The sequence below is a fragment of the Copidosoma floridanum genome, unplaced genomic scaffold (genome assembly GCF_036245765.1).
Source record: "Copidosoma floridanum isolate Cflo_tuat_1 unplaced genomic scaffold, Cflo_Japanese_pri ptg000008l, whole genome shotgun sequence".
NCBI lineage: Eukaryota > Metazoa > Arthropoda > Insecta > Hymenoptera > Encyrtidae > Copidosoma > Copidosoma floridanum.
In genome coordinates, this window is record NW_028321885.1 from 3,484,851 (window position 1) to 3,500,292 (window position 15,442).

At 31.4% G+C, this 15,442-nt stretch overlaps 1 protein-coding gene across 1 annotated transcript in view; it reads right to left on the bottom strand.

Moving 5' to 3' along the window:
- The window catches only part of LOC106639005 (matrix metalloproteinase-14-like), a 797,797-nt gene that overhangs the window by 335,902 nt on the left and 446,453 nt on the right, over nt 1-15,442 (bottom strand). Inside the window, exons 5-6 of the mRNA XM_089589223.1 lie at nt 5,166-5,468; nt 4,934-5,096 (exon numbers count right to left, since the gene is read on the bottom strand). Of these exons, the coding sequence (XP_089445349.1) occupies nt 4,934-5,096; nt 5,166-5,468 (466 nt within the window). The remainder of the gene's footprint in view (nt 1-4,933; nt 5,097-5,165; nt 5,469-15,442) is intronic.

The following is a 15,442-nucleotide window of genomic DNA, read 5'->3' on the forward strand; positions in this document are numbered from 1 at the left end:
AGCTATGGTTGAGGAAGACAAGATTTAAGAGGCTTTTGTCAATACTTTTGGACTAAATAGCCAGAAGCCTAAAGTAGCTCTCTCAAAACAAAATATCAGAGAACAATGTAAAGAAGAAAATAGGTCCAAGCTTTGCTTCTGGTGTAGAAGCTGCAACCACTGGAAGAAAAAGTGTTCAGGCCCAGCACGGTGTTTTCTGTACCCAACGACGGACACTAAGCACGAAGCTGGCAGTGACAGCTACCCTCTATTCAGAAGAATGCTAGAAGAGGCCAAGAAAAAGGTGCAAACAGGATGCAAATAAGGCGAGAAGGCCTTGAGTAAGAAGGTACGCTAATATCGACCAACACTGCACTGAGTACTTTTACCTATAAGCAAGGAAAAGCATTAGGCATATAGTGGTACTGGCTAAGTTAGCAGCCTACTATAAAGCGCCAGACAGGGTGGTGGTCCTCAGGGATACCGAGTCCTTTTCAGGACTCAAGAGGATTGGCACCTCAAGCAATTGGTGGTGAGCTTGCTTGTTAATGCTTGAGACACGATGGCATTCCTGGTAGCTCTACCGTGAAGTAATGCTAACGCGGTTCTGAGGTGGAACTGAAGCTATGCGGCATTAAGGGGGGAGTGATTTTACTGGGTATGGGTGGTCTAATAAAAAGAACCACTGAGTATTATACTACTGCTGTCTCTGCCGTGTGTTTCAATGCATTTTCCCTTTTTCTACAAAAAAAAGCTACTACTATTTTGCTGTATAGGAATAATAGTAAAGTATAGTTCAGCTGACCCTCCTAAAAAATAGCTAATTCCAATCATACGTTGTTAGCTACTCCAGTAAGCTTCCTTTAAAGCTTTCTAGGCTACTTTATTGTTGGTACTTCGTAGGATTTAGCTGTTTTTTACAACGCGAGGGACCGAGCAAACATACTACTACCTATATTAATCGACTTTTTTAAACTAATTTCACACATATATAGTTGGCTACTCTACTGTTGGTACTTCTTAGAATTTAGTTATGTTTCACCACAAGAGTGAGCAAAAAAAAATCACGAGGGAGCTGTGGCTGATTATGTATATAAAATTTTTTTTTATTAATTCCAAACGTATGTGTTTCGCTATTATAGTATAAAGGAAAAGTACCAAGCCGAATAAGGGGGATGAAACTGCCTTGGCCCTAAAAAATCTTAAAAATTTGATGTATGCAGTGTTTTGTGAAAAAAAAATTTTTGAAAATTTTTCCAGACCCCAATTCACTTATGGGCTTGCTATGAGCCGTTAATGTTCAATTTCGGTTTGTTAAAGATATCTCCGCTTTTTGATAACTGATCTTAATAATTCTTATTGGAAATTTTGAAGATATTTGAAATTTTTTTTTCATTCTTCAACTACGTTCTGTCATCTACATGCTTAGCAGGTATACCGTCCAAGGGCGATTAGTGCCAGGCCACCATCGGCACACACCTACACGTACAGAAAAACCTGGAGAGAGAAGGGTATAAGTGCGACAGGACCTTGTTTTAACCGAAACAGATATTAATATTGACTATTGTAGTAATAAAACTGATTTGGTCAGATCCTAATAATTAATTTGTAAAAATTCAACAATCTCATAACTAAACATAACCTTATGAAACAAAATATTAGGGACTCATTTTATATAGATTTATCGTTTGGTTTTTTTAAATTATCATATACAGGAAGACGAAAGTAGTTTGAGTATAAAAAATTACGTTATATTGATTCTTAACTGTAAAAACTTTTTAAAAATTGTTTTCCTAGAATTTCTTACAAAGTATGCTATATAAGTTATATAAAAACTTTTTATCAACACAATTAATTTGATACTGCAATATATGTAATTTCAAGACTTGAATTTTTTTAAGAACTTATTTAAATAAGTATTATTAGTTGATCAATTATTGGTTTAAAGATATGAAATGTTATATACATTTATATATTTATTTATATGCGTGTGTTTTTAACATTTTTTTTCTCTTCTGCTAATCCTTTTTTTTTTTTTTTTTTCATACAACCCATTTCATTAGTGAAATTTTTAATAAAAATAAGAAATTAATATATTTTTTTTTACTGAGAATACACGTAAAAATATACGAAAGGTCCAGTACAGTGGGTTATGGTAAAAGTAAGCGTACTTCACAAACGAGAATCCTACGATCTTTAATTGCTGGCTGGACGTATTAGAGTGGCTTGGTAGTGATCTACCCCAGATTTATATGATTAACACTTGCACTAAGACCTAATATTACATCGCTGGCAAGAATAATATACTGTGTGGAAAAACCAGCATTTATCTTCAATTCCATGCAAGATAGTAAGTTATTCAAACGAAACTCCTGAATCTCCTAAGCTTATTATGTACGACATTAAATTATTCAAACATGTATCCATTAACTATGTCATAACTTTTTGATTTTTGTAAATACTACGCTGTAAAATAAATTCATCATATATATTTTAACAGACGTTTAAAGTGCTTGGCATAAAAAAAATACGTATACAGATCTGGGAGCAATTGAACTGCACACGCTTATATGCAAAAAGTAACTATGCTTAAATAATCAAGGAAAAGAAATACAGTTTAATTAATTTAACGTCATAATTACGAAAAGAAGTTTCATCAACTTTAGTTAAGGAATCGACTATTCCTGGAATTTGATTAATAAGACGCTGATTCTTTAATATACCATACTTATCTTGCTAGCATTATAAAAATGTGTATTAGAGCGAATGTTTGTATGATGCTAGATGACTAGCAAGTCACGCTGGTTAGTGTAACGAGTAATACACAGTATAATGATTTTCATATCTTTCCTTGCATTCTTTAATTTAACTTTTTCATACATTGTACGATCTATAATAGAGGCTCTTCGTATGGATATCAACAGATTAGGAACTTGCTTAAGACAGACAAAAAAGTACTGAAGATTCTCAGAGATTTTGTTGTGTGCAGCACTTTTAGTACTAGACATATCAAAGGGTCATATTTTTATCATGAAAAATAAGGATCTGCTTTTAACAGAAAGATATTCTTTTGCTTTGGGTAGCAAACAATTTGTGTACAAAATTGTATGTGGTTTGTGTTACTATAGAAATGGAATTGTATAGCAAAGAAATAGAAATAAGGTTTTGTCGTAGTTTGCGTGTAAATTGCGAATACATATTTATAGTCATGAAATGCTTTAAACAGAACTTGCCGTTATTACTTTGCACTGGTACAGTTGACAAATTTTGTATAAATAAGGTTATAAATATTAGATTATGCTGTAAACTTTATCTATAATGGCATTTTTTACAATTTTTTAACAAATTGTTGTCGTTATTTGTCGTAAGTTTATTTACTTAGCAGAATTACGTCTAGTAATGTACATCGATCTTTGGTATAATATGGTACCCACAACACAAGTACTATATGGTGTTACTCTTTTAGTAGCCACACCCACACATCAATAAAAATGCTTATCGCATCGTTTGTCTGCTAACTAAAAATTTTTACTTCCTAACTTCACCTTCTCTAAATGCAACATGTTGCCTAGGCTTGCAAGGTACACCTTTTCATAGAATATGTTAATAAAATTGATCTTTACTTCCTAACTTGTCCTTGTTTAAGCTTACAATCGATAATTTGATTAATGGCTTAATTACAATTGTGCAATGTAGACATATTTTCTTTTCTGGAGAAGCAACTGACCAGTAGACAAGTAGCTGGCTATTATTATGTAAGTCCTTATCATAAACATTTATCCTATAACCTGAATTCTAGCTTTAATATTAGTGGTTAAATTTTCACCATCAACACAGTATTAACCAAAGATTTTTATCAATAAGATCTTAAGATCTTTACTCAAGCCATGCATAAGAGCATTAAAATTCATTGATACTAACAGAAAAACTTACAAATTACAATCTCTACACAACAGTAATACAACTGAATTAGCTGAAATAAGGTCACTAACACTCCAAACTCTAATAAAATACTAAAAACTATGACTACGAGACAATGCACAATTCTTAACTTGTCTATATATTTTACTCCTTTATTAAGTACTACCATGGCTACAATATTAGGAGTCCTATACCTGCTGAAATCAGACCAGAAGTCAGAAAGAACCCGTCTTCTTAATATTTATTATAAAAGAGAGAAAAATACCCACATTTATTATTTTACACTAAAGGCATGAATATTCTAAGTACGCAATACACATTAAACTTGCTCATTGCCTAGGGGAGCTAATAGTATTAGTGTGGAGCAAAACACATAGGTAAGAATTTTTCTCTAATTGGTGTCCGAAATTAAACTAGGATTGCTGCAAGACCATAAAGAAGAACAATCTGTTTGTAATATTCTTAGCACGATAAGTTCAGTTCAGCCCATTCATTGTGAAGTAGCCATACTCAGCGTCTTAATCCTCACAGACCGTGTTACAAGCTGCAAGATAAAGCATCAAAATACACTGCACAAGTAGATAATCATGAAAGAGAATAATCAGTTTACAATAGCCAAAAATAAAGACTAGTGGCTTATTCTAAGTCCACTCAATCAAAACATCTGTATAACTTATATCCGAGAAAACCAACTAAGTCTACTTAGCAAGTGTGCAGTACCAAAATAAGTAGATTATCTTCCTATGCTCAAAAAAAATCAGACTTGAACTTCATACATCCACCAATCTATCACTCCTACACAATTAAGGGTTCTACTAATACTTTACACAACATTATCTTCCAAATAATTATTCCTATTTACCCAAAGGACGAAAGCATGTACTGCAGTACTGTGGCTTATCACTTGTCGGTGGTAAATAGTTTACTGATTTTGTTCTTAGCGATAAAGATTAGGATCATTTTTTATCATGTTTTACATTAGTCATGTCATCAATAATAATATTAAAAGAATGTTTAATATCATATCTTTTACCTTTAAAAACGTAAGTATATCCTTCAGCTGAGTTAAAAAGTGTATCAATTCTAGAGTCAATACAAATCAGTAAATCTTCTCCACTAGAATATGAAACAGTTGTTGATAGTTGATGAAAGCTTGATTCCGTACTAACGTAATCTTTTCTTAATCCATAAAGTGCCTAAGGAAGAAAAATTATTCTTGATATGTGTTTCACAAAAATCATAGATACCAAACTAGAAATATTTACTTGAATTCCATTTATGTCATCACTGTCTAGTATAAAATCAGGGTTATAACCTCTATAAAATGGAGCCATTAAAGAAGATCTTACATCACTGTGGCTCAGACCAAGAGAGTGACCAAATTCATGTGCAGCTACTTGGAATAGATTCGTACCACGAAAGCTATTAATTGACCAGTTTTCTGAGTCATCAAAATGAGCATCACCTCCATAAACAGGAAAGTATGCATGCGCAAGAGTACCACCTGGTCCATCGAATGGATCACCATCACCATGCTCACCTCTTTCGAATCGAATTTCTATGTGAACCTAGAATGTGAAGTTTTTTAAAATTTATAGTTAACCTGTTAAAAAACATCAAACTATTTTTTGAAAAGAAGGATATCAATATAAAAATACAAAAATAATTTTTGTACTGCTTTTGTGAATGTATTACTAAACTGACAACATTATTGATTTTTAATTAAAAAGATTTAAGCTATTCAACTGTGTTCATGTAAAATCATCAATGTTATATTTATAAGCCATTGTCTTCAGAGCCATATTCATTAATACTTCTTAAAACAAAAGGTTCTTATTTCCATTTTATTTTTATTTTATAAAAAGTGGAAACACAGGTACACCAAAGCTTTTGTGTCACATTTATAAGCCACACTCTTCAGAACCATTTCCATTATTACTTTCGTAAACAAAAGGTTCTTATTAACATTTTTCTTAGTTTATAAAAAGTTAAAACTCAAGTGTACCAAAGCTTGCTTATTAAAAAATTTTTTTTTATTAATCAATATTTGTTAACACTTGTTTATTGCCCTTATTAAGTTATTATTAATGGAATTAGAGTGTTTCGAAAAGATAAGGTCTCATAATGTCTATAGCTATGACTGACACGACATGAGCGTTAAAAATACACTTCTATAGGTGCGTTATCTGTGAGAGTAAATCAACGATTTCAGATGTTAGACCCTGAGAAAAAGTGTAACAGGAGTGGATTTTGCACGTTACTTCCCCTCCAACCCAAATTCTTGACGTACCGTTCCGTCCTACACCAATCCCCTCCGAACGACATCACCTGACGCCACCGCAGGACAGTACACATTTTAAATCTTATGAATTTTAGGTAATAAGTAACAGAAATAGATTTGTACCGGTGATCACTTGCACAATAGCTGAGGCCCTTACCCACTTTTTCCTTTTTTTAGTTAAATATTTTTCTCGAACACTCTGAAATTAGTACATTTTAGCAGAATATCTCTTTCATGCGTTATTAAATATTTAGTGAATTATTATTATGGTACTTTTAAAAAAAATTAAATAATTTTTTTTACAATTATTTTTTTAATCTTTTCCAAATTCAAAAAAACCTTTTTTTACCTTATAAATACGATGATTAATTTTTATGGTGACTTATTTTTTCACAATTTTTTCATTTGTTATTGAGGTGATTTTTTGACATTCAGACGTTCGTCTCATTGTTACTATGGAAAAAGTTCAGAGAGGTGACAGGAGCGCAAATATATGCAGTAACGATGGCAGTTATTTTTCTCATGTGGATGTACTTACATACACGCTTTTACACCTACTTGATTTTCTCTTTTTAAATTTTTTTAAAAACCAACTCATAGATCTCTTTAAAAATTGAAAAGGTTAATCTTAAAGTAATGTTTCATAACAAAAGACTTAAAAGATTTCTACTGATTATATAAATGCAACTTGACGTGGTTTTTCCGTAAGATTACATGTTTAATTGCAATTTCGAAGAATGAAACGGATATAAAAGGGTACTGTTAATTAATCTGCAATTTTTAAAGATATATTTTAAGCTATTTTGGATACATATTTTATACAAACATAACCTATGCAAAAAACGTGAGTATGATAAACGTCTTGAAGGAAAATTCACTGGCTTGCTACACTTTCCCATTAGAAACAGTGGTGTAGTGGAATGGTTTATCTTAGTTTTTTGGATAAAATCATACTTCGTATGCTCAATATCGACTAGGAATAAGTGAAGAGGCGTACTTTACAAATGTGAGAGCACGCTAGAGATGTAATTAGCGTAGGCAGAAGAAAGTTGGTTTTAAGTCATCGGAAGATTTAATGAAAGCCCACAGTACTGTACTGGCCAAACTATATATTATTTTTCTTGTGTTGCACTGTTATGTATTGCTTGTAATTGTTAGTTTATTTAATGTTAAAATAATAACTACAACTATACCCTATTAACTTAGTTATCCGTATTCCCACGATAATGATACCACCTTCGTAAAGAAGAATGTTTCATGAAAGGTATTTTTATACCAATATTGTTTGCCATATAATTTTATCAAAGTTTCATTTGATTTTTGGGTACCTAAGCACCCACTAGTCACTGTTTTTTCGTTTTGCTTTTAATACATGATATTGATGCTTACACTAATACTTGTAATATTTTTGACAGTATTCAGGTAGATATTTTTTGTACAAAACAAGACGAGTTCCTTTATTAATTTCTCTAACTTATTAAGTAAAAAAAATTGATTTTTTTTTTTTTTGATTTAGTATAAATGTGATCTTACACAACAGTAAATTGACAACACCAAAAAAAAGATATGCAAAATTGTGTTAGTATGGTACTGCTTTAATATGGGTCCCGTCAAAGAAATCGTATTTCCCTTTAGCACTGTCACTTACAATAACTTCAAAGACACATACTATATAACTGCTTTATGATTACGGGATTTTAACTAGATAGCTGAATCATGTGACAATGCTACTTCTCCACACAAGAAACCATATGGCCTTGAAAGTTATAACTTTTTAAGGCATGATGGAAAATTTTTGAATCAGGTGAAACTTTCAGTTTTCTATCACTGTCACGCTGCTGATATTTATAAACTATGACGCCTAGCTTTTACACCTTTTTTCAGTGCAGGTCATTGTATATTATACAATACAAGCTGCCTTACTCTTTTATCTTTATCTTTCGTAATTAATACTTCTACAAAAGTAAATTGTTCACTACATTAACTGTCTGTTTACGTAGCAGTGTTACGATTGTCTTGGTATTGATTTTACAAATTTCAAAACAGCTCGTAATTACTTCGTATGTATACATAGCTTATGTTTATTCTTTTCTCTAAATTGAAAATGCAATAACAGTAACATGTTATCTTATGTATACAGAGAACTGACTACAAAAGCTAATGAACTGAGAGAAAGGGCTTGAACCATATCCTATAAAATAATTTATTTTGAAGAAAACAAAACGAAGCAAGGCATTATTGAAGTTAAATGTATCTGCAATTGTTCCTGTAAAGCTTATTTCTTCATGTACAAAGCTCAAAAATAGCACGTTACATGCAACAGCATTATCAGAATGCCCTGCACGTGCACTCAATAATATCATAATAAAAAAGTTTTTTTTTAATTCCCAAAAATCGCCAAAAATGAAGTAATATACCAAATTTTACTGTAACATAATTTTATCTAAGGTTTAAATCTGTTAAAGAATCACAATTATAATTTGTTTTTAAAGAGTTACTATTATAAATATATATGTATATATATATGGCATTCTCCGTTAAGCATAACACCCTATGCTCTCGATAATTAGTTCCATCGAAAACAAACTTACATTCAAAAATTGCATTCTAGAATACCTTGTTCTCCATTGTCAATTAATCTTGCAAGTTTCCAGTCTGAGGCCCATATTACTCAATCAAGCTACTCTTTCGTAAGTGATATTTTTCTGAACAGTAACTAAATAAATTCATAGCTGCAGCCTCAGCGAATTTGTCGAGTGTTTGTGGTACATGAGTCCGATATTGAAGTACCAGAACCTGTTGACATTCCAATCTGTCTGTTCGGCCTGCACCTACTGCGCATTTATCGTTCTATTTAATAAAACCTTCTAATAACTACCAACAAAAATCAATGGACAGTGGGTGCTCAGGTACTCAAATATATAGTCTTACTTCTATAGCATCATACCGCAGATAAAAATAATAATCAATGCAAATACACCTTTCATTAGCATTTATCGTTGGACTGGAATAAGTATACCTATCTTGATTACGTATAATTTAAGAAAATATTTAAAAAATTTAATGATTGAAATGATGGTGAAAAATATTTTACAGCAAAGTACAATATAAGCAATATGCAGGTTGGTCAGTACAAGACTATGCTCTCTCATTAAACCTTCCGATGCTTTTAAGACAACTTTCTACTATCTAAGTTAATAATATTTTTCTCACCACGCTCACATCTGTCACATACACTTACACACTAAAAAAATAGTCCCTATTTAATACCCACAATATAATTGTATTCAAAAGACTTAGGAAAACCATCCAGTAGTGCCCTTTCTTTAATAGAGTAGTACTACATGCCAGTTATTGTGCTTTCAGGAAGCACATAGGTTTTTTTGACAGATTCTATTCTAACATTAAACGTATAGAGGAAATAGCATAAAAAATACACAACAAATATTGCAGATCGTTGAAATGTACCTTTTTAAACATTTTTTCCTAGATGCTTTCTTCTGAAATATCTTAATTTCACATGTAGCATTATAAAAGAATCACGCGAGATTTTATTGAGACGGTCTGTACAGATCAGACAGTGTTTTAAATATGAAATATGACTTTTGGATGTAGCAATTAAAATTCAAAATAGACTTACAACCAAGCTTTTTTAAAAATACTACAAGGTAGGCGTAGAGTATGTGTAAAAGTGTGTATGTAAGAACATATATACGAGAAAAACAAACTAGCATTGCTGCATATATTTGCGCTCTTTTTCTTATCTCTCTAAACTTTTACCCCACTAACTGTGATAAACGGCCTTTAGCCAAAACATAACCTTAGGCTCTGATGAAAAAATTACGAATAAATAAGACTTTATATAACTTGGGGTACGATCTATCAATGCTAACGTGCGAATAACTTATTCTTTGAGAGGTTTTTCGAGGTAAGGAATGACCTGAAACATGGCAAGTGAAAATAAAAGTCAGATTCGTGTTCAGCGATCAAAATTACGTTAGCAGTAGCTGTTCTGAGATCATTCTTGCGGTCTATCGATGCAAACGTGCGAATAACTGCTTTTTCGAGTGGTTTTTCAAGGTTAGGGAATACCTGAATAGTCCTAACTGAAAATAAACATTATACTTGTGTTTAGCGACCTCAATTACGTCAGTACAATCTGTTTTAAGATTATTCTTACAATCTATCAATGCTAACGTGCGAATAACTGCTTTTATGATAGTTTTTTGAGGTTACGGACGACCTGAAGCCTTCTAAATTAGAATAAACGTCAAATTTGTGTTAAGTGACCACAAATATGTAAAAATAAGGTCTCATTACACTTTAAATAAGTTTTAGGGGCATGAGAACTCAATAATATCATTTTTTTAAGTTGAGGTTGACGTCTTTCAAGAGTCATATTGGATCTACCATTTTTTAAATTGAAAAAACGTACATAACGTTTGAAAGTAGACATGACAAGCTATCTTGTGTTATGCTTGACGGAGAATTCCTTAGATATATCTTATATCATACAGTTGTGAGACGAATTTCAGTCACAAATCCTCCTCCCTCCCCTACTTTGCCAACCATGTCCCTCCTCCAGTCCACCTTGCAATACTCTTTATGGTAGTTTTTAGAATCAAACTAGTGATTATTATTTATTATTATATGATAAAAATGACAGACAATACACAGTCAAATTATCATTTTAGTAATCACGTTATCACCATGATATAATCGTGTTCATTCTTGAAGTGCACATTGGTGTTGATGAATTTCCTTATATTTGTTAAAATAGGGATATAGCTATACTAAAGTAGAATTTGTAATGCATACACTTTGTATAAAAAATACTCTAAAGAAAATGGTGTGAAAATAAAGAAAGAAAAAATTTAATTTAATTGTGTGCATAAAACCATTTAGTTAGTATGAGAGATCTTTGTGACGGTTAACAAAAAAAAATAAATTTTTTAATTTTAAAATATAAATGATTTTTCCCATACCTTGTTTTTATTTATGAATTTATCATGACAACTATTTTGCATAAATATATTGTTATTACATCTTGAATAGAAAACATAAAAGTGAGGTTGGGAAAATAGGAGTCTTTTATAGTAAAATCGTAATATATCAAAACTTTGCTAATATGATTTATTCACTATCATAAAAAAAGATAGAACAAAAAAAAATCGTTTGTTGCATAATATAAACAGTAAAATAAATTGTTACTCCTATTTGATATAAGTCTTGGTATGAAAATGATATTGCCTGACTTTTCTCTAGTTATTAATTGTTCTTAAATGTAATATTAATGTTACATATTTTATTTGATTATGCAAAGTCTAGTTCCATTGCACAAACCACTCAATTTACGTAAGTTTCTTAGAGCTTCAATGGCTTCGTGGCTAGTATGCTAGCATTTCTAACTGGAAATACTCGTGGGATCATGGATTCAAATTCTGTCTAAAATTCTTGAGATACTTTCCTTGGGCCATTTTGCTGAAATAAGTACCCATGATGCCGAAAAATTACTTATCTAATATTTATAACTAATAAGTCAATTTTTTCTGGTGATGTTTAGACGTCCACGAGATTGCTTCTAAAAAAAAGCCAACATCTGGACAGGTCACCAGGTAAAGTCACTGTTGGTTATAAAAATATCGGTATAGCAACTTAAATAGTTTATTGGAAAATATCCTTTTATCAAAGTTGTTAACAGCTGGGGTGCATTTAAGACAATCTCTGCACCCTGTTTATATTACCCAATAGGATGAATGACCAAGTCATCTGAGAGGAGCTTTGTAAGGGGCCCGCATGAAAGTCTCGCACACCGTGCGTTTAGGCAAAAAATGGAAAGAAAAAAAGTTCTCTGATATAGCAAAAGCTACAAATAGCCCTAGAAATAACAAAACTGTTACCAATACTGAAGTTCCTTATTAACATCACAATTACACGTACTTTCAAACTTGAAACATGTGGTTGTAAGCCTTTATGTATATTGTTGAGTTTCAATTAAAAAATTTACATCTGTATTAATATTTATGTTATCACTACCTTTATGTAATCACAACCTTTTATGCATAATCTATATTGTCATGCGTATGATTGATTCTTTCAATTAAACTTAGAAGTTTTTTGTTTTAGATGTCAGATAATTTGTTGTGAATTCATAAAGAAATCTTGTTAGGGTCATCATGTTACAAACTTCTCGTTTTTTAAAAATATTAAATAATTTGATTGTTTCGTTTTCAATCTTTATTTGCAACGAAACGAATTTTTTTTTATGCAATGTATGTTATTTTTGAGTTTTTAAGTTTAAAATTTTTTTCATAATAATAACTAGTCTATAGTATTATTAGTTATGAAATTTTTATACCTATGCTCAACCACTAGAAGTGTTAGCTTGAAATCACCTTACCGTAGGTGAAGTGACCTTGAAGTTACCGTAGGTAAACAAAACTTGTTGTTGTGGTGCATCCCAATGCCATTAAAGTACATGACTTACATACAAATGTAAATTGAAACTGGGCAACTTGGCAGCCCACTTCCTTTTTTTCTCTGGCTTTTTTCATGTTAGAAAATTTGGTACTGAGTTCTGACATAGGTTGTACCACCTGAGGGTTAATTCTTCCGTCTCATACATAATAGATGAATCCTGTCCAGATCAGGTATAAAATGAGTTTTCAAGTAATTTTTTTACTTAAGAATTCCAAGTTTTTGATATATTTATTTTATAAACCATCATCGCTTTTAAAAAACTGTAGTAGTACAATAAACCAGTTTTAGAAATAATTCTAAGACCATGGTAACATGGAGCATACAATCTGCAATATTGAATTACCTTAGCTCATGAAAGTGAGAGAGGTTTCTTCCACACTACTTCCGCGCGCCTCTCTTGCACTCTAATTGTAAGCTTATGGTGGCTTGGGCGATTTTCGTAGGCTTGATCAAAACCTCTGAAACTCTGGAATTATGTCAATAAAGTATGCCAAATTTATTTACGATAAGAAAATATTAGGGTCAACGACTTAGTTTTTTCGCAAATCCCTACTGAAAATTCCCCAATTTAACGCCTACTTTTATGGATAGTGGTCAAAAAATCGAGTATATTTTTGGAGATCTTTGATTAGCTTCGAAAATTAAGTAAAGTTCTTGTATATTTTTTCACATAAAATCTAGTTAATTCTTAAAAATATACGATCAACGACTTAACTTAAGAGAAATCACAAGAAAAGTATAGAACATTAATCTGGCCTGCCTCACAGCATCACCTAGTTTTTACTATTATAATTTTACGGTACTTTTCTGTCAATTTCTTGATCTTGTACTTTAATTTTATCAAATTAACTATATTTATTCTAAAATTTACCGTCGAAAAGCGTTGATTTTTTAGGGGCCCTTATGGCACCCTACTCAACGTATGGTACCAACCGCCTAAGCCACCTTAAGTAGTATTATGAATTGCGTGTTTTATATAAACGCGCCCTTACTCTGACAAATACCATGCATCCAGACTGCTTAGTCAGATAACTACATGTGATGATGGACAGAATATGCTACGGAATATTGAAGCAATGTTATTTTATCCTCCATGATAAATATAATGTTTTTGACAATATACTGTAGAACAAAGTTTTTATATGCAATACAAGTTACTTTTAAAAAAATAAAATCACACAACTTGTGATTGAAGCTTTAACATAACGTAATCATACGAAATCACACAACTTTTATTACAAAATAAAATATTAGATAGTTGGCACACATATATGTGTGTGTGGTCGTATCGTTCTTGACTAACAAGTTGTATGATTTAAAGGCAGATCCATAAAAAATGACTCTGCAGCCTTACCTGATGACTTATTTGCAGACTTTTAAAAAAATTTTCTGCAAACATTCTGCAGATTTTTTTGCATGTTAATGGTGCTAAATCTTGCAGGCAAAGCTGCAGCCATTTCTGCAGACTCTTCTGTATACTGGTCTTTCTGAAATTTTCAAAAAGAAGAAATTTGTAAAAACCTGTAAATAAGATAAAAATAATTACTTTTAAAAATTTGTTTGAATTTAATTTAACTCTTTAAGGTACATAAAAAGTCTTTAGGTAAGGTTGCAGGATAACTTAGTATTAACTTAGTATGAAAGCTATTAGATCCCCCTACTGCCCCCTACTGGCTCACTTCGAAATAAGGTTAGTTTTCTTTGTTCAAATTGTAAAATAAGTCCCAATAAAAAATGGATCCATTAACCTTTGTCACACAGCTTTTTTTACTCCCTCCACATAAAGTTTGTTTTTATAGTATGGTTTGGTATCATCAGGTTTCTTACAGTTACAATAAATTGAGGTATACTTACAACCAGCTTATGTAAAAAATTCATAAAAAAACAGTTTTGTTCCTTATTTTATTTTAAGTTATCAAAAAATGTTGTAAGCTTATAAATCGTACAAGGTTCACTTAAGACACTATACATGCATATCTATATCACCTTTTCGTACATATATATTAAAAAATAGTTAAAAAACTTAAAACTATAGGAAAGGAGTTAAACTCGTTTCATTCTTGACCACAAGCTTAACTCATCAGTACGTTGTACTAGTAGTCTTAGCAGTAAACAAGCATGGCTGATACCTGCTCTTTACGCACTTATGTACAAAGCGTCTGCAAGATTCATTGAGTATGTTAAATTAAGCTATAAAAGCCTTTAAGATCTTAATAAAGCTTATTTTCAAAAAAAAAATTATGTTTAATTAAGTTAGTAGTAAAGAATGAAACCAATTCAATTCCTTTCCTTCAACTTCTTTTTCTCCCATTTTTTAAAACATGCATACGATAAAGTAATAGTACGTAATAGATTATTTCTAAAAGTGTATTTTTAATATGTATCCTAAAAGATCAATCGTTTTATAACATCTTCACATTTTTGACAGCATCAAAAAAAACAAGTGGCAAGATTATTTTATTTTATATTTGTTATGTCTATGATCAAGTCACGGCTTATTTTCACACTGCTTAAATATTTTTCCTCTGGTAATTCCTCCTGAATAATCCATACCTATGTTAAAACTTCTTAAATTAGACTTAGATTTAAGCCCTGTCGGTAGAGTTTCATGGTGTCAAACATTTCCTAGGTAACTATTGATGTAGACCGTTTGATTTATTATAGTATACTATCTGACTTGCGTCGTTATCACTTCATTTTTGGATCTTTCCATATTTATGTAGTAGGTACAATTAAAATATCCAAGACGTATAAGATACATATGCTTGCCCCCCAGCTCTC